Source organism: Myotis nattereri, assembly GCF_964212035.1.
Source record: "Myotis nattereri genome assembly, chromosome: 2".
Taxonomy (NCBI): Eukaryota; Metazoa; Chordata; class Mammalia; order Chiroptera; family Vespertilionidae; genus Myotis; species Myotis nattereri.
The window spans coordinates 107,037,518-107,060,486 of record NC_138076.1 but is presented as its reverse complement, the minus strand read 5'-3'; the positions used below and the strand labels follow the sequence as shown (position 1 = coordinate 107,060,486).

Here is a 22,969-nt window from a genome sequence, read left to right as displayed (position 1 = left end):
CCCAATCACCCTTCAGGAGCAGGGGGAGGTGGAGAAGCCCTCAGGGGAGATCAGGACCGGAAGCCGCCACTTGCACCCACTGACTGCACCAGTCTGCATTCCCACTAGCAGTATACTACAGTTCCCTTTTCTTCACATCTTCACCAGTTATTTTTTAGTATATTTTTATTTAGTTGAGAGGGGAAAGGAGAGGGAGAGAGAGCTAGAAACATCAATGATGAGAGAGAGTCATTGATCGGCTGCCGCCTGCACACCCCCCACTGGGGATCAACCCCACAATCCTGGGCATGTGCCCTTGATCAGAATCAAACCCTTTAGTCCCCATGCCACACTCTATCCACTGACCCAAACCAGCTGGGGCTCATTTGTTGATTTGTTAATGGTAGCCATTCTGACAGGTGTGAGGTGATACCTCATTATTTTAATTTGCATCTCTCTGATGATCAGTGACTTTGAGCATTTTTTCATATGTCTCTTGGCCATCTGTATGTCCACTTTGGAGAATGGTCTGTTTAGTCGTTTGCTCATTTTTTTATTGGATTGTTTGTCTTCCTTTTGTTAAGTTGCATGCGTTCCTTATATATTTTATATATTAACTCTTTATCCGATATATCATTGCCAAATATATTCTTCCATACCGTGGGCTCCCTTTTCATTTTGTTGATGGTTTCTTTTGCTGTGCAAAAGCTTTTTATTTTGATGTTGTCCTATTTATTTTCTCCTTAGTTTTCTTTGCTTTAGGAGATGTATCTGTAAACATATTGCTACAAGAGATGTCTGAGAATTTGCTGCCTATAGTTTCTTCTAGGATTTCTATTGTTTCACAGCTTATATTTAAATCTTTTGTCCACTTTTAGTTTATTCTTGTGTATGGTATAAGTTGGTGGTCTAGTTGCTTTTTTTTTGCTTATATCTGTCCAAGTTCTCAACACCATTTATTGAAGAGACTGTCTTGACTCCTTTGTCAAATATTAATTGAGCATAATGAGTTCTCCTGTACTGTCCCATTGATCTATATGCCCATTCTTGTGCCAGGTAGTTTTGAGTATAGTGGATTTGTAAGTATAACTTGACATCTGGTATTGGGATTCCTCAACATTGTTCTTTCTCAAGATTGCTGAGAATATTCAGGGCCTTCTTTGGTTCCATATAAATTTTGGAGTATTTGTTCTAGATCTGTGAAATATGTCTTTGGTATTATAATAGGAATTGCATTGAATCTGTAGATTGCTTTGTGTAGTATGGACATTTTAATGATGTTAATTCTACCAGCCAATGAACACAGTATTTTCTTCCACTTGTTTTTGTCTTCCTCTATCTCTTTTTTTCAACGTCCTGCAGTTTCCCAAGTACCAGCTTTTTACCTACTTGGTTAATTTTATTTGTAAGTTTCCTAATTTTTTCTGTTGCATTGGTAAATGGAATTGTTTATTTAGTTTCTCTTTCTGAGAATTCATTATTGGTATATAAAAATGCCATGGATTACTGGGGCTTAATTTGTATCCTGCTATGTTGCCAAATTCATTTATTAAATCTAGTCATTTTTTGATGGAGTCTTTAGGGTTTTCTATGTACAGAATCATGTCATCTGCGAATAATGAGAGCTTTACTTCCTCTTTTCCAGTTTGGATGCCTTTTATGTTTTCCTCTTGTCTGATCACTGTGTCTAGGACTTCCAGTACCATGTTGAATAAAAGTGATGAAAGCAGACATCCCTGTCTTGTTCCTATTCTTAAGGGAAAAGGTTTTAGTTTTTGCCCATTTAGTATGATGTTTGCTGTAGGTTTGTCATATGTTGCCTTTATTATGTTGAGATATGATCCCGCTATTCACATTTTTCAGAGAGTTTTTATCAAAACTGGTTGTTGGATTTTGTTGAATGCTTTTTCTGCATCTATTGATATGATCATGTGATTGTTGTCTTTCAGTCTGTTTATGTGATGTAGCACGATTATTGATTTTAGGATATTGTACCAGCCTTACATCCCTGGAATAAATCCCACTTGGTCATGCTGTATGATCTTTTTAATATATTGCTGGATACGATTTGCTAATATTTTGAGGATTTTAGCATCTATGTTCATCAGGGATATTGGACTGTAATCTTCTTTCTTTATAGTGTCTTTTGGCATTAGGATAATGCTGGCCTCATAAAAAGAGTTTGGAAGTGTTTCTTGGACTATTGTTATTATTATTATTATTATTATTATTATTATTATTATTATTATTGGCCCAGTGCATGAAATTCATGCATGGGAGGGTGTCCCTCAGCCCAGCCTGCACCCTCTCCAAACTGGAACTCCTCGGGAGATGTCCGACTGCCGGACCTCCCTCTCACAATCCGGGACTGCTGGCTCCTAACCATTCGTGGCCTGCCTGTCTGCCTGATTGCCCCTAACTGCTTCTGCCTGCCAGCCTGATCACCCCCAACTGTCCTCCCCTGCCGGCCCAATTGCCCCCAGCTGCCGTCCCCTGACGGCCCGATCACCCAAAACTGCCCTCCCCTGCTGGCCATCTTGAGACGACATGAGGGTGCTGCGCGAGGGCCACCTAGGCTTTTATTAGTATAGATTGCTTCTACTTCATCGATTGTTATTGGCCTATTCCTGTATTTTTATTCTTCCCAATTGAGTTATGGAAGATTCTATTTTTTAGTAATTTGTCCACATTGTCCAACTTGTTGGCATGTTCACAGTATTTTCTGACAATTCTTTGTATTTCTCTGGGGTCAGTTTTTACTTCACTGCTTTCATTTCTGATTTTATTTATTTGGGTCCTCTTTGTTTCTTGATGGGTCTGGCTTATGGCAATTTTGTTTATATTTTCAAATAAAAGCTCTTGTTTTCATTCATTTTTTTTGTTTTGTTTTTTGGGGTTTTTTTGTCTCTGTCACTTATTTCTGCTCTAATCTTTATTATTTCCTTCATTATACTTACTCTGGTCTTTTCTTGTTCTCTTTCTAATTCTTAAAATTGTAGGATTAAATAATTTATTAATTTTTTTGTGTTTTTTAAGGTATGTCTGTAGTGTTATGAACTTCCTCTCAGAGCTGCTTTCACTTTGTCCCATAAATTTGGGGTTGTTGTATGTTCATTTTCATTTGTTTCCAGGAAGTTTTTTATGTCTTTCTTGATCTCATTGGTAACCTGTTCACTGTTTAATAACATGCTATTTAGCCTCCATGTGTTTGAATATTTGAGAATGTTTTTGCTGTTGTTGATTTCTAATTTAATTCCATTGTGATCTGAGAAGATGCTTGATATGATTTCAATCTTCTTGAACTTGGAGAGACTTGATTTGTGTCTTAACATGTGGTCTATCTTTGAGAATGACCCATGTTCACTTGATGTATATTCTGTAGCTTTAGGGTGAAATATCCTATAAATGTAATTTAAATCCATCATTTAGAGTCTCTGTTTTCCTGTTAATTTTTTGTCTGGAAGATCTATTCAGTGATGTCAGTGGGGTGTTAAGGTCCCCTACTATAACTGTATTGCTGTCAATCTCTTCCTTAAAGTCCTCTAGAATTTTTTTATTTTTATTTTTTTAGATATTTAGGTGCTCTTGTATTGGGTGCATATATGTTTACCAGGGTTATATCCTCTTGTTCAATCGGTCCCTTTAGTATTATGTAGTGACCTTTATAGTCTCTTGTGATGACCTTCATTTTGAAGTCTTATTTTGTCACTTATGAGTATTACTACCCCAGATTTTTTTTTCTCATTTCTATTTACATGAAAAAATTTTTTACCATCTCTTTACTCTCATCCTGTGTGAGTCTTTTGTTTTGAGGTGGGTCTCCTAGACAGCATATAAATGGGTCATGTTTTTTTATCCGTTCACCTACCCTATGTCTTTTGATTGGAGTATTTAATGTTACTATGGATAGGTACTTATTTATTGCCATTTTAATTCTTTATGCCTGTGTTTCTATTTCTTCTCCTCATTATAGCTGTCCCTTTTGCATTTCTTGCAGTGCTGGTTTGGTGGTGATAAACTCCTTTAGCTTTTTTTGTCTGGGCAGCTCTTTTATTTCACCATGTGTTTTGAATGATAGCTTTGCCGAGTATAATAATCTTCGTTTCAGATCCTTGCTTTTCATTACCTTGAATATTTCATGCCATTCCCTTATGGTCTATAGAGTTTCTGATGAGAAATCAGCTGACAGTCTTATGGAGTTCCTTGGTAAGTAACAAATTGCTTTTCTCTTGCTGCCTTTAAGATTCTCTCTTTGTCTTTAATTTTTGGCATTTTAATTATGATGTGTCTGGGCATGGGCCTATTTAGGTTCTTCTTGCTTGGGACTCTCTGTGCCTCCTGAACTTGTATGACTTTTTCCTTCACCAGGGTAGAGAAGTTTTCTGCCATTATTTTTTCAGACACCTTCTCTATTCCTCGCTCATTTTCTTCCCCTTCTGGGCCTTCTATGGTGTGAATATTGTTGCATTTCATGTTGTCCCACAGCTCCCTTAAGCTGTCCTCCTGTGTTTTTGTTTTGTTTTGTTTTGTTTTGTAAATCCTCACCTGAGGATATTTTTCCATTGACTTTTAGGGAGAGTGGAAGAGAGAGGGAAAGACAGAGTCATCGATGTGAGAGAAACACATCGATTAGTTGCCTCCTGCAGGGAGGAGCCTGCAACCAACCAAGATTAGTGCCCCTTAACTGGAATTGAACCTGGGACCCTTTGTTCCTCAGGCTGATGCTCTATCCACTGAGCCAAATCAGCTAGGGCTGTCCTTCTGGGGGTTTTCTCGTTGTTTTTCTTTTTGGTTCTCTGATTGAGTGATTTCATTGATCCTATCCTCAGCTTCCCCTAATCTGTTGTGTATTCTTCCCACTATTTTCTTTATTAGTGCTATGTTATTCTTCATAGTTATTATATCTTTTCTAATGCTGTTGACCATCCTTGCCATCATTATTCTGAACTCTATTTCTAATAAATTTCTTATCTCCATTTTGTTTAGCTCTTCTTCTGGAGAATTCTCTTGTTCTTTGGTTTGATGGTTTTTTTGTATCCCCATTATGGCTTCTTCTTTGGGTAGGTCTGCTATGACTTCCAATCTCTAGTGCAGGACAATCTCAGATGCTGTCTGTTGCTCCTTTTAAAAGGTTTAACTACACAGTGTATTTGTGAGGAGCCTTTTTTTTTTGTGGTAACTGGAAGGATAGTCATCTTGTAAAAACTCATGCCATATCCACACCCAAACCAGATGTTTCTGGACTCCTGGAACACAGCTGGCCAGCTGTGCAGTAGTACAAGAGCTCTCGCCCTCTAGGTGGACCTCCACCTGTGCAGATGCATAACTGAGGCCAGATGCTAGCCCTGAGTACCCTGTTTGTGGATAACAGCAATCCACAGCTTGAGGCTCCCTCTGATGGGACTAGGTGTTTTTGGCAAGGACCAAGATGTGCTCCAGAGTCTGCTTTTCCTAGTCCTGGGTCCAGAAGGAGGTTAGGCAGACTCAAAGCCTCTAGAGCAGTGGTTCTCAACCTTTGTTACTAATGATGTGACCCCACCCCATAATAAAACAGAATTTCCGGAGGATGAGGCCCAGAAATCAGGATTTTAAAAAGATTCCCAGGTGATTCTAATGTGCAGCCAAGGTTGAGAACCACTGCTCTAGAGATCCTCCTCTGCCTGCAGTCTAATGGACACTCAATCTTGATTAGCCTCACGCTATAGACCACAGGTGGGGTGAAAGTCTTTCAACAGGGTGGAGCAACTGCCTTACCCTCAAGCAAAACCGCCTGGATAGCAAAGGTCCGCCAGCAAAGGAAACTTGGGTGGCTGCCCTCCGATCTCCAACCCCAGGCCCCAGTCTTGGAGTCTCTTCAGAGAGCTCCAGTCTTTTCTGCCAGAACCCAAGGTGAATGGCTGCACATGAAATTTTGTGTGTTGACCCTTTAAGAGGATGCCAGCATTTCCAGCAGTCTCTCATTGGCAGACAGCAGTCCTGCTGCTTTTCACAGCCAGATGTTATGTAGTCACCTTTCTCAGTTTTGGTGCTTTGGGCTGGGGAGCCCAGCTTGGCTTTAGACCACAGAGTTTTCTGTGGGAGCTCTTCTAGCCCTTTCGTGCCTCTGCACTTCCTACCAGTCTGTACGTTCTCCACTTTCCCTCCTTGGTTATCAGGGTTCTCGCCAGCTAGTCTTCAGTTCATTTTTCAGGGTGGTTTTTCTGTATTTTAATTGTATTTCCAGTTTAGTCCTGAGAAAGTGTCAGTGTAGTTTCCACTTAATACCACCAATTTTGAATCCTCCATTGATTATTAGAGAGTTGAAGGGAGAGAGACAGAAACATCGACGTGAGACACATCAATTGGTTACCTCCTGCACTTGCCCCAACAGGGCCAGGGATCGAACCTGCAACCGAGGCACTTGCCCTTGACTGGGAATTGAACCCATGACCCTTCCATGCATGGCCAGGGCAGAAATGAAATTTTTGTTGATTGCATTGAGTATATAATATCACCTATTAATCTACCACAAAAACATTTTTGCCCATCTCATTTTTAAGAAGTGTAAGTACTCTGTATAGATTCTTGATACATATATCCAGATTGTCCTCCAGAAGACATGTTTACCAGTCTTTACAATGTGTCACTTTGTATAATTTTTAACAATTTTATAAGTGAAAAACCTATTGTATTGTGCTCTTCCTTTTGATCATTGATGTGGGTGGTTTATCTTCTTTTTTTTTCTTTCTCTTTTTTTTTATAATTAAATCTTTATTGTTCAGATTATTACATTTGTTCCTCTTTTTTTCCCCCCATAACTCCCCTCCTTCCAGTCCCCACCACACCCTCCACCTTCACTCCCCACCCTATGTCCTCATCCATAGGTGCACGATTTTTGTCCAGTCTCTTCCCGCATCTCCCACACCCCTTTCCCCCCCCCAAGAATAGTCAGTCCATTCCCTTTCTATGTCCCTGATTCTATTATAATCAACAGTTCATTCTGTTCATCAGATTATTCATTCACTTCATTCTTAGATTCATTGTTGATAGATGCGTATTTGTTGTTCATAATTTGTATCTTTACCTTTTTCTTCTTCTTCCTCTTCTTAAAGGATACCTTTCAGCATTTCATATAATCCTGGTTTGGTGGTGATGAACTCCTTTAGCTTTTCCTTATCTGTGAAGCTCTTTATCTGACCTTCAATTCTGAATGATCTCTTTGCTGGATAAAGTAATCTTGGTTGTAGGTTCTTGGCATTCATCACTTTGAATATTTCTTGCCACTCCCTTCTGGCCTGCAAAGTTTCTGTTGAGAAATCCGCTGACAGTCGTATGGGTATTCCCTTGTAGGTAACTGAGTTTCTTTCTCTTGCTGCTTTTAAGAGTCTCTCTTTGTCTTTTCCTCTTGGCATTTTAATTATGATGTGTCTTGGTGTGGTCCTCTTTGGATTCCTTTTGTTTGGGATTCTCTGCGCTTCCTGGAGTTATAAGTCTATTTCTTTCACCAGGTAGGGGAAGTTTTCTGTAAGTATTTCTTCAGATAGGTTTTCAATATCTTGTTCTCTCTCTTCTTCTGGCACCCCTATAATTCCGATGTTGGTACGCTTAAAGCTGTCCCAGAGGCTCCTTACACTATCTTCGTATTTTTGGATTCTTTTTTCATTTTGCTTTTCCAGTTGGGTGTTTTTTGCTTCTTCACATTTCAAATCTTTGACTTGATTCTTGCGCTCCTCTGGTCTGCTGTTGGGAGTCTGTATAATATTCGTTATTTCAGTCCTTGTATGCTTAGTTTCTAGTTGGTTCTTTATCATAGCATCTAGGGTCTCATTACATTTCTTGCAGATCTCATTAAGTTTATCGGTGGCTTCTAGACAGTTCTTGAGAGCCCTTAAAAGTGTGTTTCTGAACTCTATATCCTCCATGGACAATTTTGTCCTGTTTCTTTGTCTCCGCATTTTTTATGCTTTCATGGTGCACCCCCTAGTGGTCTTTGTGCGCAGTCTTGTTGTAGTTAAGCCTTGATTGTTGTAGTTGATACTGGGGGGATTTGACCTCCAGGCCAAGTGGCTATGAGAATCAGCTGTGTCTGCAGTGGGAAAACTTCTGTCCTTTGGGGAGGTGCTAATCTAGCCTTTGCCTGAGGCTATCCAGCAAATGCCTCTGTGCAGGACTTGGGCGGGGCAGGTCTTATGGGATCAAACAGAGCGGGCGGAGGGAGCAGTTATGGCTGCTCTCATTCCCGTTCCCAGAGGCTCTGCCTCTCAGAGTCCCAGCAACTGCTGCAAACCACAGAGAGAAAGCTGCCCTCACGTTCTGACCGATGCCAGACAGTCCCGCTTCTCCCGTTTGAGTCTGGGTCCCTAGAGACTCGCCCAGAACTGGAGCTCAGAGCCTGAGCCTCCCTCCTGATTGAAAACGACAACCGCGCCCTCAGCCACCAGCCCGCTCCTCACGCACCTCCTCACCTTTGTATTTTCTGCACTGCGCCTCCTCTGAGCCTCAGTATGCTGTTCTCTTTCCGTCCAGTTGAAGAATTTCCCTTCAGCCAGCTTTCCTGTGGTTCTGGGTGATGTCCATTCCGTCTTTTAGTTGTATTTTTGAAGTGGTTGTTCAAGGCAGCAAACTCCGGTGTTTACCTATGCTGCCATCTTGGTTCAGCCGGTTTATCTTCTATATGTCTTATATTTGTGTTCTGTTTGTTTTGGAGGTGGCTACTGTTTGTAAGACATTGTTACATACTAAAAATAATAAATCATATTTGTTTTTTGCGGTTTTTTTCTTTTTTTCTTTTTGTTTTTTTTTAAATATATTTTATTGATTTTTTTACAGAGAGGAAGGGAGAGAGATAGAGAGTTAGAAACATCGATGAGAGAGAAACATTGATCAGCTGCCTCCTGCACATCTCCTACTAGGGATGTGCCCGCAACCCAGGTACATGCCCTTGACCGGAATCGAACCTGGGACCCTTCAGTCCGCAAGCCGACGCTCTATCCACTGAGCCAAACCGGTTTTGGCAAATCGTATTTGTTATAAAAATATTTATATATTGTAAAGATTTATGTAATTAACTATTCTTTCCCTTTTCCCCCTTCCATTGACTTAATGCTTGAAATGTCTCCATGTTGTTTTCCAGGTGACTCTGGTGATTTAATATTTCTATTCATGATTCATTGGCTTGCATCTCTTTAGTCCTTAATAAAATTCTTGGTCCTATTAATATCCTCTTGTACTCTTCGAAGGAAGAATATTTCATGTTATCACCAGCTGTCCTTTTGTCATAGAGGCACAGAATACACACAACATTAACTCTAGCTGGTTTGGTTCAGTGGGTAGAACGTCAGCCTGTGGACTAAAGGGTCTCAGGTTCACTTCCGGCCAGGGGCACATACTCGGGTTGCGGGCTCGATCCCCAGTGTGGGGCATGCAGGAGGCAGCCAATCAATGATTCTCTCTCATCATTGATGTTTCTATCTCACTCTCCTTCTCCCTTCCTCTTTGAAATCAATAAAAATATATATTTTTTAAAAAAGAATACACACACATTACCATTGTTACATGTAAATATATGCCCATTTTTTCTCTTTTTTATGTGTCTCATTTATAGAAAATAATACAGCTTTCTTTGAATGAAATAAATCCTTTGACAAGACTTATTTTTCCTCTGTCTCCTCCTTTTCCCCCATCATATGAATTTTTATATTAAAGGTAGTATCAGCTTGGAGTCTCTATGTTACTGAAAGAAGAAAAAGTAATTATTTTGGTTTGCTTTGGTTTATTAACTATAATTTCATCATAACTTCTCGGCTGAGGAAAGATGTTGCCTAAAAGTTGGACTAAATAAGGACCTGGAGAGATGGGGTAAAGGGAATGGTACTCATGCATTGCAGAGAAGGTGCTTTTCTGACCTTTAAGAACCAGTAACTAGAGAAACACATTCTTCAGAAGAATTGTCCTTGCTTAATGCCAGGACCATCCCCATTTCAGAAACAATATCTAGCATATTTAACTGTCTACTCTGGTTATAGGATAAAGATTTTGGGGAACTTGAATTCTATTTAGGTTTTGAGGTTCCTTATGAGTACAGTATTATGTATGCAATAATAATGGTTAATTTTTGTTTGTTTCAGTTTTATCTCTCTTCTCCTTCATCCCAGATTTTACCTTTGGATAGCAAACTCCTTTTAAGTCAGGCTTACAGTATTTAATGATAAAAATGACTTTATAAAAGCCTATCTAGGCATGACAACTTCCAAAATCTGAATCAAATGTAGAGTCAAAACTAGTTTTAAGGCCTATAAAGAAAATAATACAAAATTTTAATTAGCAGTTTGTGTTTAATTATGACATGTGTAAATAGTGATCTATATTCACTTTTCCCCCCACATTAAAATCACTTGAACAATTTCCATAGTATGAAACTTTTAAATATTTATCTGCATAAAAGACTCTTACATCTTCCCAGGAGCATGCCTGCCTTTCCCTTCCCCCTCATCTTCTCTTCTAAACTTAAGAAACCCAGGAGACTTACTAGGGAGCAATGGACTGAGGCATCTGGTCCCCAGTTAACCCCCTGACCCTGTCCCCTGGACCCCTTTTCTCTGACTTAGTGAGCCAAAGCAGATTATTTATTTTGGGAAATATACAGAGTAAATCTTCAATAAATTATAGTTGTCCTGTTTTTTTGTGTGTTTGTTTACTTTTTCTTTTATTAGATTCCTTAGGCAAATTCCCAGTGTATTTAACGCAAAACAGTGGTCCTTACTACCATCCCCCCAATTTTACTCATTGTTTTACTACTAAAGAAAAGTATAAAAGTTAAGGGTTTCAGAGTGATGTACAATGTTGAAATTGTGATTGTTTTCTGTCTAGTGAATATTTTTCATCCTTTTACTTAGATGACAATACTTTTTCAGGTTTCACTTTTATCCAACATTAAAGCTGTAAAAAAGGTCTCTGAATTGCCTCAATTTGTTCTTCTCCAGTTCAGTGTATTCTTTATAATATTACCTCCCAAAGACTACAAATTACATAAGCCATTGGGCCCAAAACTTGTACCATTTTTAAAATCTCCGGTGTGTTTTAATGTTAGTGTATTTACATATATGTTATATGTATTCTTTAGGTGATAAAACCGAATTTGTAAGTATGCTATACATTCTCTAGCTATCTAATATTATTTACTAGAGGCCTGTTGCACGAAAAGATTCGTGCAATAGGCCTTCCCTTCCCCTGGCTACCTGCACTGGTTTTCCTTCGGCACCGGGGACCCAGGCCTTCGATCTGGCCAGAGCCGCCTTCAAAGCCTTCGCTACTCCGGCCAGAGCTGCTTTCAAAGCCTTCCCTGCTCCGGCCGGAGCCGCCTTCATTCTTCGCTCTGCCGCTTCCCGCCTACATATGCAAATTAACTGTCATCTTTGTTGGCAGTTAATTTGCATATCTCGCTGATTAGCCAATGGGAAGCATAGCGAAGGTATGGTCAATTACCCTGTTTGTCTATTATTAGATAGGATTAAATAGATTGAATTCAATAAAAATCAAATCAACTCAGAGTGAAGAATACATCTTGAGTCCGTAGGCCGACGCTTTATCCACTGAGCCAAACTGGTCAGGGCAAGAATGCATTTTACATTGTTGTATATTGACTCTACACTTACTGGCTCCTCACAGGAGACTCCTATGATTACCAGAATAGAAAAACAGAAGCGCAAAGAGGAGGAAGAAGAACGTCAACTTCTTATAGCAGTGCAGAAGAAAGAGCAAGAGCAGATGCTAAAGGAAGAGAAGAAAAGAGAGTTGGAGGAAAAGGTCAAGGCAGTGGAAGGTATGTGGGCTTTTTGTGTAGTCTGGAAGGAACATGTGTCATGGTAATAGTAATCCTATAACCAAAGCCAATCAAACTGGGTTCTGTCATTTAACTAAGCTGTTTCCGGCAACTTCTAACTTGTAAATTCTATTCTGTCTACTTTATTCATCTAGATACCATCTCATTGCCATTGCATTCCTGCTAAAACACTGGTATTTTTTCATTGTGTGTCTTTCTTTCATTCTCTTGTCTGTTCTCATTTCAGCTAGGTCCCTTATATAGAATAGAGAAAAACTTAAAGTATTGATGACAACTGTTTTCACAGGAATTATTTTGAACACAAATGAAATGTGCTCAAGAAAAGCCTTAGAGGTTTTTTTTCAGCTCCATGAAACTATACATATCTAGAATATTAGAAGGCAAAGCGTTTTCTCAAGCTTGGGTTCGAGTCATAGTTTTAGTGTCATGAAATTATAGCAACGGATAACAACTGTCTTTAGATGTGTTATGTAGCAGTTATATTTATAAGCTGAACCTCTTGTGTCATGTGATAACATCATTTGGCTTATTTGAATACTGACCAATATTTATTTTCTTTTAAATAAATGTATTTTTAAAGCTTTATTTTAAATATCTTTATTGATTTCAGAAAGGAAGTGGGGGGAGATTGAAACATCAATGATGACAGAGAATCATTGACCGACTGCCTCCTGCACGCACACACTAGGGATCGAGCCCACAACCTGGGCATTTGTCCTGACAGGGAACCGAACTGTGACCTCCTGGTTAATGGGTCGACACCCACCCACTGAAGCACACTGTATGGGCCGATGTGCATGTATACTCCCATTCCTCTTTAGTGCCTTGTGTTTCTTAAAATGTTAACCCAATTCGTGCCTTGATTATTTCTTCATTCTAAAATCCTTACTGCATTTATTCTGCAGATATAGCCTTTGTCTTAGCCTCTGTAGTATATCCAAATTATAAGATTTAGCATGTTTTATTTCCAGTGCTAGATTTAAATTCCTTTAGATAAGTGGTTCTCAAACTTCCTAATGCCACAACCCTTTAACCCTTTGCGGTCCAATTTTATTTTTGGAATTCAAACAGTGTGGTCCAAATTAATTGACGGGATGGAATGTTGAACCGGTTTGCGGTGTCGACCTCACCCTCGACGTTGGACCTGTTCCTAGCTCCTGGTCTGTCAAGTCAGCCTCCATGTTGGACCAAAAAGGGTTAATACAGTTCCTCATGTTGTGGTGACCCCCAACCATAAAATTATTTTCATTGGTACTTCATAACTGTAATTTTGCTACTGTTATGAATCGTAATGTAATATCTGATATGCAGGATGTATTTTCATTGTTACAAATTGAACATAATTAAAGCATAGTGATTAATCACAAAAACAATATGTAATTTTTTTATAAATTAAATCTTTATTGTTTAGATTATTACAGTTCTTCCTGTTTTTTTCCCCCCATAGCTACCCTCCACTTGGTTCCCACCCCGACCTCTGCCCTTACCCTCCCCCCCACTGTCCTTATTCATAGGTGTACTTTTTTTTTTAATTAAATCTTTATTGTTCAGATTATTACATTTGTTCCTCTTTTTTCCCCCTATAACTCCCCTCGACCCAGTTCCCACCCCACCCTCCACCCTTACTCCCAACCAACTGTCCTCATTCATAGGTGCGCGATTTTTGTCCAGTCTCTTCCCGCATCCCCCACACCCCTTTCCCCCCCAAGAATAGTCAGTCCATTCCCTTTGTATGCCCCTGATTCTATTATCATCACCAGTTCATTCTGTTCATCATATTATGTATTCCCTTGATTTTTAGATTAACTTGTTGATAGATGTGTATTTGTTGTTCATAATTTGTATCTTTACCTTTTTCTTCTTCTTCCTCTTCTTAAAGGATACCTTTCAGCATTTCATATAATCCTGGTTTGGTGGTGATGAACTCCTTTAGCTTTTCCTTATCTGTGAAGCTCTTTATCTGACCTTCAGTTCTGAATGATAGCTTTGTTGGATAAAGTAATCTTGGTTGTAGGTTCTTGGCATTCATCACTTTGAATATTTCTTGCCACTCCCTTCTGGCCTGCATAGTTTCTGTAGAGAAATCAGCTGACAGTCATATGGGTACTCCCTTGTATGTAACTGACTTTCTTTCTCTTGCTGCTCTTTGTCTTTTGCTCTTGGCATTTTAATTATGATGTGTCTTGGTGTGGTCCTCTTTGGATTCCTTTTGTTTGGGGTTCTCTGCGCTTCCTGGACTTGTAAGTCTATTTCTTTCACCAGGTAAGGGAAGTTTTCTGTCATTATTTCTTCAAATAGGTTTTCAATATCTTGCTCTCTCTCTTCTGCTGGCACCCCTATAATTCGGATGTTGGTACGTTTGAAGTTGTCCCAGAGACTCCTTACACTATCATCATATTTTTGGATTCTTTTTTCTTTTCGTCTTTCTGGTTGGGTGATTTTTGCTTCTTCGTATTTCAAATCTTTGACTTGATTCTTGTGATCTTCTAGTCTGCTGTTGGAACTCTGTATAATATTTTTTATTTCAGTCTGTGTATGCTTAGTTTCTAGTTGCCCCTTTTTCACATCCTCGAGGGTCTCACTAGATTTCTTGAGGGTCTCACTAGATTTATTGAGGGTCTTACGAAATTTATCAGCGGTTTCTAGAAAATTCTTGAAAAACCTTAAAAGTGTGGTTTTGAATTCTATATCCAGTAGTTTGCTTTCCTCCATTTCTGTCATTTCTGACCTGTTTCTTTGTCTCTGCATTTTTTATTCTTCCCTGTGTTGATACAGTGGCTTTCTGTGTTAGGTGTCCTATAGGGCCCAGTGGCTCAGCCTCCCCAGTTACCTGATGTGGACACTCTTGGTGCACCCCTTTGTGGGTTTTGTGCACGGTCTTGTTATAGGTAAGCCTTGATTGTTGTAGGTATCACTAGGAGGAATTGACCTCCAGGCCAATTGGCTGTGAGAATCAGCTGTGTCTGCAGTGGGAGAACTTCTGTGCTGGAGACACCCTTCTGGGCAAGACTTGCTTCAGTGGGGCTTTGATTGCTCACTGAGTCTGCCCCCTGAGTGTGTCCCTTTTGGATCTGAGGAGTTGTAATCTGGATGATCCCACTCTGACCACTGGGTACACTGGCTCTTGGATCTCTAAGGAGGTACTAATTTAGCCTCTTCCTGAGGCTACCCAGCAGGAGCTATCTGCAGATTCCTCTTCTTTGTTTGGGGTTTGGAGGTGCTCATATGAGGCCCAGCTGTGAAGCAGTGCAAGCTGCTGTGGGGCCTTGGGCCTTCTTTTGGAAGTTCTGGGATTTTCTGACCCAGCTGCAGTTGGTTAGGTAATTTTCAGATTGCAAAGGGCCAGGCCTTTCATATGCAAAAGCCTCTGCCCACAGCTTGGGTGGGGTGGGGTCTCCGGGGATCAACAGGGTGGAGCAAGCCACTATGGCAGCTCCTCAGTCCTACCCTCAGAGGCCCTGAGTCTCAGTGTCCCAGTAATCACTGCAAGTACCTTTGAGAGAAAGCTGCCCTCGAGTTCCTACCGATGCCAGACAGTCCAGTTTCTCCTGTATAAGTCTGGGTCCCAGAGACTCGCCCGGAACTAGAGTTCAGAGCAGTCAGGAGCTTCAGACTCCCTTCTGATTGAAAAAGACAACCTCATCCTCAGCTGCCAGCCCTTTCCACGTGTGCTGCGTCCTCGGCTGCCAGCCTTTTCCAAGTGAGCCGCGTCCTCAGCTGCCAGCCCTTTCCGCATGCACCTCCGTACCTCTGCACTTTACTTTCACACCGCACCTCCTCTGAGTCTCAGTGTGCTTTTCTCTTTCCTTGTAGTTGTAGTATTTCCACTTAGCCAGCCTTCCTGTGGTTTTGGATGATGTTCGTTTTGTCTTTTAGTTGTATTTTTGAAGTTGTGCGAGGCAACAATTTCCAATGTTTACCTATGCCGCCATCTTGGTTTCTCAGTCAAAACAATATGTAATTATATATGTGTTTTCCAGTGGTCTTAGGCGACCCCTGTGAAAGAGTCATTTGACCCCGTAAAGGGGTTGCGACCCACAGGTTGAGAACGCCTGCTCTAGATGGTAACTGTGGCTTTTATGTCTATATATTTTTATGTCTATATATTTTTCAATGGGGTTATTATTGTGTACACTATTGTCAGTTTGGGTTTTTTTTTAAATATAACTATTTTTAAAATAAATATTTAGTGTTCAGATTATTACAGATGTTCCTCTTTTTCCCCCCCATAACTCCCCTCCACCTGGTTCCCACCCTACCCCTGCCCTTACCACCACCCCCCCCCCCCACTGTCATCATCCATAGGTGTAAGATTTTTGTCCAATCTCTACCCACACCCCTCACACTTCCTTCCCCCTGAGAATTGTTATTCCACTGCTTCTATTTTTTTATGCCCCTGCTTCTAATATATTCACCAGTTTATTCTGTTCATCAAGATTTTTTTTCATTGATGTAATTTTTAGATTCACTTGTTGATAGATATGTATTTGTTGTCGCTTTGTTCATAATTTTTATCTTTACCTTTTTCTTCTTCTTCCTCTTCTTAAAGAATACCCTTTAGCATTTCATATAATCCTGGTTTGGTGGAGATGAACTCCTTTAGCATTGTGTTGTCTGTGAAGCTCTTTATCTGACCTTCAATTCTACATGATAGCTTTGCTGTGTAGAGTAATCTTGGTTGTAGGTTCTTGCTATTCATCACTTTGAATATTGCTTGCAACTCCCTTCTGGCCTCCATGGTTTCTGTTGAGAAATCACCTGACAGTCATATGGGTACTCCCTTGTAGGTAACTAACTGTTTTCTTTCGCTGCTTTTAAGATTCTCTCTTTAGCCCTGGCCGGTTTGGCTCACTGGATGGAGCGTTGGCCTGGGGACTGAGCGGTCCCAGGTTCGATTCCGGTCAGGGGCATATGCCTTGGTTGCAGGCACATCCCCTTTGGTGGGGGGGGTTGCGGAAGGCAGCTGATCGGTGATTCTCTGTCATTGATTTCATATTTTTGGTTTCTTTTTACTTTTCAGGATGGGTGTTTTTGCTTCCTTGTATTTAAAATCTTTGACTTGATTCTTGATATCCTCTAGTCTGCTGTTGGATCTCTGTATATTATTCTTTATTTCAGTTAGTGTATGCTTAATTTCTGACTGGTCCTTTTTCATTTTTTTTGGCATTCTCATTAAGATCCTTGAAGGTCTCACTAAGTTCCTCGGAGGTCTCACTAAGTTTCTCAGAGGTTTGTAGAAGATTCTTGAGTAACCTTATAACTGTGATTTTGAACTCTATATCCAGTAGTTTGCTTTCCTCCATTTCTTTCATTTGTGACATGTTTCTTTGTCTCTGCATTTTTGCTGCTTCGCTGTGTTGATAGAGTGGCTTTGTGTGGTAGGTGTCCTATTGGGCCCAGTGGCTCAGCTTCCCCAGTCACCTGAGGTGGACACTCTTGGTGCACCCCTTTGTGTGCTGGGTGCGCAGTCTTGTTGTAGTAAAGCCTTGATTGCTGTTCGTACCCCTGGGAGGAAATGACCTCCAGGCCAGTTGACTGCATGGACCCGCAGTGTCTATAGTGGAAAAGCTGCTGTGCTGGAGACACCCTTATGGGGCAGGACTTGCTTCAGTGGGGCTTTGGTGCTCACTGAGTCTCCCTCTTGGATGTGTCACTTACGGATGTGAGGAGTTGAAATCTGGTATCTGACCACTGGGTACACTGGCTCCTGGATCTCCAAGGAGGTGCAAAGTCAGCTATTGCATGAGTCCACCCAGCAGGAGCTACAACGAGATCTGCAGATTTCTTCTCTTTGTTTGGGGTTTGGAAGTTTTGGAGCTCTCTGACCCAGCTGCAGTTTGTTAGGTTAGACTGCTAAAGGACAGGCAATTCATTTGCACCGCTGTGCACAGCTTGGGTGGGGTTGTAAATTGGGTGGGGCGGGGTCTCAAAGAATCACCAGGGCGGAGTAAAGAGCGATGGCTGTCTGTCAGCTGTCTACGTGTCTCTGGGTCTCGCACCCCCACAGTAACAATGATCTCTGTGAGGAGCTCTGCAAGAAAGCCACCCTCGCTTTCCGACCCACTGCCAGACAGTCCAGTTTCTCCCCATAGGAGTCTGGGTCCCCAGAGTCTTGCCGGAAATGAGTTCAGTGCAATCGGGAGTTTGTATCTCCCTTCCACTTGAATAAAACAGCGCATCCAGTTGTATCCATTTCACATACCTCCGTACCTCTGCTCTTGGCGCCTCCACACCTCCTACCCTGTCTCAATGCGCTTTTTTCTTTCCTTCTAGTTGTAGAACTTCCACTCAGCCAGCTTTCCCGTGGTTCTGGATGATAGCCATTTTGTCTTTTAGTTGTAGTTTTAATGTGGTTGTGGGGGGGGGGGCGGCACGTACAGGTATATACCTTATGCCCGCCATCTTGGTTCTCCCCTGTCAGTTTGGATTTTAATTTATACAGAGAGGTCCAAAATTTATTTTTGTGGCTCAGTTTCTATACCTGCAAGATTAATGATATCTGTTATAGATTGTTCTTTAAATCAACAAATATTTTTTGAGCACCCATTCTCTGCCAGGCACTGTTGTGGAAATATAGTTTTAAATAAAATAAGATACTTCTTTCATAGAGTTTACGTTGTAATGGTGGGTAAACAGTAAGCAAATATTGAAAAACCATAGAAAGTGGTGAGTAATCTCAAGAAAAATAAAACTGGTTTAGTGATACAAGAGTAACATAAGTAGCATTTTAAAAAGATTGTTAAGAGAGCCTTCTCTGAAAATGTGTCACTTAATAATGAAATGAGTGTCATAGATAATATGGTATTGTACATAAAAAGCCCTAACACTCTATGAAAAAACTACTAGATTTAATTAATGAATTTGGCAGCATAACAGGATACAAAGTTAACACCCAGAAATCTATGGCATTTTTATACACCAATAATGAACTCTCAGAAAGAGAAACTAAAAAAACAAAACCACTTTAGTGTGTTTGGCTCAATGGAAAGAGCATCAGACTGTGGACTAAAGGGTCACAGGTTCGATTCCAATCAAGGGCATGTACCTCGGTCACAGGCCCAATCCCTGGCCCTGGTCTGGGCATGTACGAAGGCAGTAAATCAATGTGTGTATGTCTCTCTCTCTTCACTCTCTCTAAAAATCAATAAAAAATAGCCTGTGAGGATTGACCAAAAAAATTTCCATTAACCATTACCAAAAAAAATAATAATACGATATTTAGGAATAAACTTAACCAAGGAAGTAAAAGACCTGTACTTAGAAAACTACAGGATATGGAAAAAAAGAGATAGAGGATGATATAAACAATTGGAAGAATATGCCATGTTCGTGGATTGTTAGAATCAACATCCTATCTAATAATAGACAAACATGGTAATTAACCATACCTCTGCTTAGCTCCCCATTGGCTAATCAGGGTGATATGCAAATTAACTGCCAACCAAGATGTTGGCCGGCAGCCACACAGCTGAAGTGAACATGAGGCTTGGTTGCCCCGGCAATGAAGGAAGCCAAGGTTCCCCACCTGCTGCGCCCGGCTCTGAGCCTGAAAGCAACAGCTCTGAAATGCAACTATGTTTCAATTATAGAAGCGAAACAAAACCCAGAGACCTGCTTTCAGACAGTCGGGCATCGGAGCTGGAGCTGCAACAAAGTTTCAATTACAGAAGGTAAATAAATCCCAGAATAAAAAAGAAAAAAGAAAAGAGAGGCTGGGAGCTTCAGTTGCAGGCTTGGCCCGCCTGAAAACAGCCCTCAGCCCCTCATCCAGGCTGGCCAGGCACCCTAGTGGGGACCTCCACCCTGAAGGGGGTGCGGGCAGCCTGCAAACAGCCATCAGCCCCTCACCCAGGCTGGCCAGGCACCCAAGCAGTACCCCCACCCTGATCCGGGACACCATTCAGGGCAAACCAGCCGGCCCCCACCTGTGCACCAGGCCTCTATTCTATATACTAAAAGGGTAATATGCAAACTGACCCTAACAGCAGAAAGACTGGGAATGACTGGTCACTATGACACACACTGACCACCAGGGGGCAGACGCTCAATGCAGGAGCTGCCCCCTGGTGGTCAGTTTGCTCCCACATGGAGGAGCTCTGCTCAGCCACAAGCCAGGCTGATGGCTGCCAGTACAGCAGTAGTGGTGGGAGCCTCTCCTGCCTCCTCAGCAGCGCTAAGGATGTCCAACTGCAGCTTCGGTCTGCTCCCCGCTGGCAAGTGGACATCCCCCAAGGGCTGCCAGGCTGCCAGAGGAATGTCTGATTGCCAGCTTAGGCCCAATCCCCTAGGGAGCAGGCCTCAGCCAGCAGATGGTCATTCCCCGAGGGGTCCCAGACTGTGAGAGGGCACAGGCCAGCCTGAGGGACACCCCCCCCCCCTCGAGGGCACAAATTTTTGTGCACCAGGCCTCTAGTCATTAAAATATTCATACTACCCAAAGCAATCTAAAGATTCAATGCAATCCCTATCAAAATACCAATGGTATATTTCACAGATCTAAAACAAATAATCCAAAAGTGAATATGGAACCAAAAAAGACCCCGAGTAGATGCAGTAATCTTGAGAAAGAATAAAGTTGGAGGAATCACAATATCAAGTTATACTACAAAGCCACCATAATCAAAACAGCCTGGTACTGGCATAAGAACGGGCAGAACAGAACAGAGACCCCAGAAATTGACCCAAGCCATTACACTCGATTAATATTTGCCAAAGGAGGCAAAAGCATACAGTGGACTCAAGATAGTCACTTCAATAAATGGTGCTGGGAATATTGGACAGGTACATGCAAAAAAAAATGAAATTAGACCACCAATATACACCATATACAAGAATAAACTAAAAATGGATAAAAGACTTAAATGTAAGTCAGGAAACCATAGAAATCCTAAAAGAAACCATAGGCAGCAAAATCTCAGACATTTCATGTAGCAATATGTTTACAGATACATCTCCAAAGGCAAAGGAAACTAATGAGAAAATAAACAAATGGGACTACATTGAAATAAAAGCCTTCTGCACAGCAAAAGAAACCATCAACAAAGTGAAAAGGTAGCCCACTGTATGGGAGAACATATTTGACAGTGACACATCTGATAAAGGGTTAATATCCAAAATATATAAAGAACTCATAAAACTTAACAAAAGAAAGACAAACAATCCAATCAAAAAATGGGCAAAGGACCTAAATAGACATTTCTTCAAAGACACATGTCCAAGAGACACATGAAATAATGCTCAAAGTCATTGATCATTATTGAGATGCAAATTAAAATGACAGTGAGGTATCACTTCACACATGTCAGAATGGCTACCATCAACAAATGACAAGTCCTGGCAACAATGTGAAGAAAAGAGAACCCTAGTACACTGCTGGTGGGAATGCAGACTGGTGCAGCCATTATGGAAAACAGTATGGAGTTTTCTCAAAAAATTAAATATGGAACTTCCATTTGACCCAGTGATCCCACTTCTAGGAGTATATCCTAAGAAACCTGAAATACAAACCAGAATGTATGCACCCCTTTGTAGCAACACAATTTGTAATAGCTAATATATGGAAATAGCCCACGTGCCCATCAGTAGATGAGTGGTACATTTATACCATGAAATACTTTGCAGCAGTATAAAAGAAATCTCTTACCCTTTGAGAGCATAGAGCAGTGGTTCTCAACCTTCCTAATGCCACGACCCTTTAATACAGCTCCTCATGTTGTGGTGACCCCCAACCATAAAATTATTTTTGTTGGTACTTCATAACTGTAATTTTGCTACTGTTATGAATCGTAACATAAATATCTGATATGCAGGATGTATTTTCATTGTTACAAATTGAACATAATTAAAGCATAGTGATTAATCACAAAAACAATATGTAATTATATATGTGTTTTCCGATGGTCTTAGGCGACCCCTGTGAAAGGGTCATTCGACCCCCAAAGGGGTCGCGACCCACAGGTTGAGAACCACTGACATAGAGGGATCATGCTAAGTGAATTAAGTCAGTCAGAGAAAGACAAGTATCACATGATCACGCTCATATGTGGGATCTATAATAATAAAAGTGTAATATGCAAATCGACTGAACAGCAGGACAACCTTCTGGACAACCACACTATGACACCCACTGGCACCAGGCCAGCCAAGGCGGGTGCAATACAATTGGTCGGGGGCCCAGACATTGCCCCCAAGAGGGAGGCCCAGGCCACCGACCCAAGGGCTGTGGTGTGTGGGTGGGACCTCCCTCTGTGGAGCACCATCGCATGATTGCCCTGTAGAGGGAGGCCCAGGCCACCGACGAGTGGGCTGCAGTGGATGGCCGGGCCTCCCTCTGCAGGGGCGATCAATTGCCTCAAAGAGGGAAGCCCAGTCTACCCGTTGGTGGTGCTGCAGCGAGTATGTGGGGCCATCCTCTGCGAGGCGATCCATCAAGGAGCCCCAGCTGTGTGGGCAAGGCCTACCTCTTTGGGGCGATCGATCCCAGGGCTCCCAAACTGTGAGGGGGCACAGGCCAGACTGAGGGGCCCACTCCCTGCACCTTGTCGTTGTCCCTCCCCCCACCACCTCCCCACCCCCAGTGCACGAATTTTGTGCACCAGGCCTCTAGTCTAAGTAATAAAATAAACTGATTAACGGAGTGGATCCAGGGACATGGAAATATGAAAAAGACTGAGGAATCTCAGAGGGAAGGCAGGGGAGGGTGGGTGCATGAGAGGTAATCAACCAAGGATCTTGTATACATATATGCATGGCCTATGGACACAGACAATGGGGCAGTGAGGGCCTGGGGCAGGGGGGTGTTTGGAGGAGGAAAGTGTGGAAAAATGGGGACATATGTAATAATAGTCTCAACAATAAATAAAATTTTAAAAAATAACGTTTGTATTTACATAATGGAATACTACGCAGCTGTTAAAAAGAAAGAACTCTTACCATATGCAACAGCATGGATGGACCTGAAGAGTATTATTCTAAGCAAAATAAGCCAGAGAAAGATAAGTATCACATGATCTCACTCATCCATGTGGAATCTAATGAGCAAAATAAACTGGTGAATAAAATAGAACCAACGACATAGAAGCATGGAACAGGCTGATGAATTTCAGAGGGAAGGCGGAGTGAGGGCCTGCAAGAGGAACTTACATGCACTAGTGCACTCAGGGGGGTGCA

At 41.4% G+C, this 22,969-nt stretch overlaps 1 protein-coding gene across 1 annotated transcript in view; it reads left to right on the top strand.

Annotated features, from left to right (window-relative positions):
* Window positions 1-22,969, top strand: part of CECR2 (CECR2 histone acetyl-lysine reader) — a 221,925-nt gene that overhangs the window by 179,678 nt on the left and 19,278 nt on the right. The window contains exon 8 of the mRNA XM_081083531.1: window positions 11,626-11,779. Coding sequence (XP_080939657.1) covers window positions 11,626-11,779 — 154 coding nt within the window. The remainder of the gene's footprint in view (window positions 1-11,625; window positions 11,780-22,969) is intronic.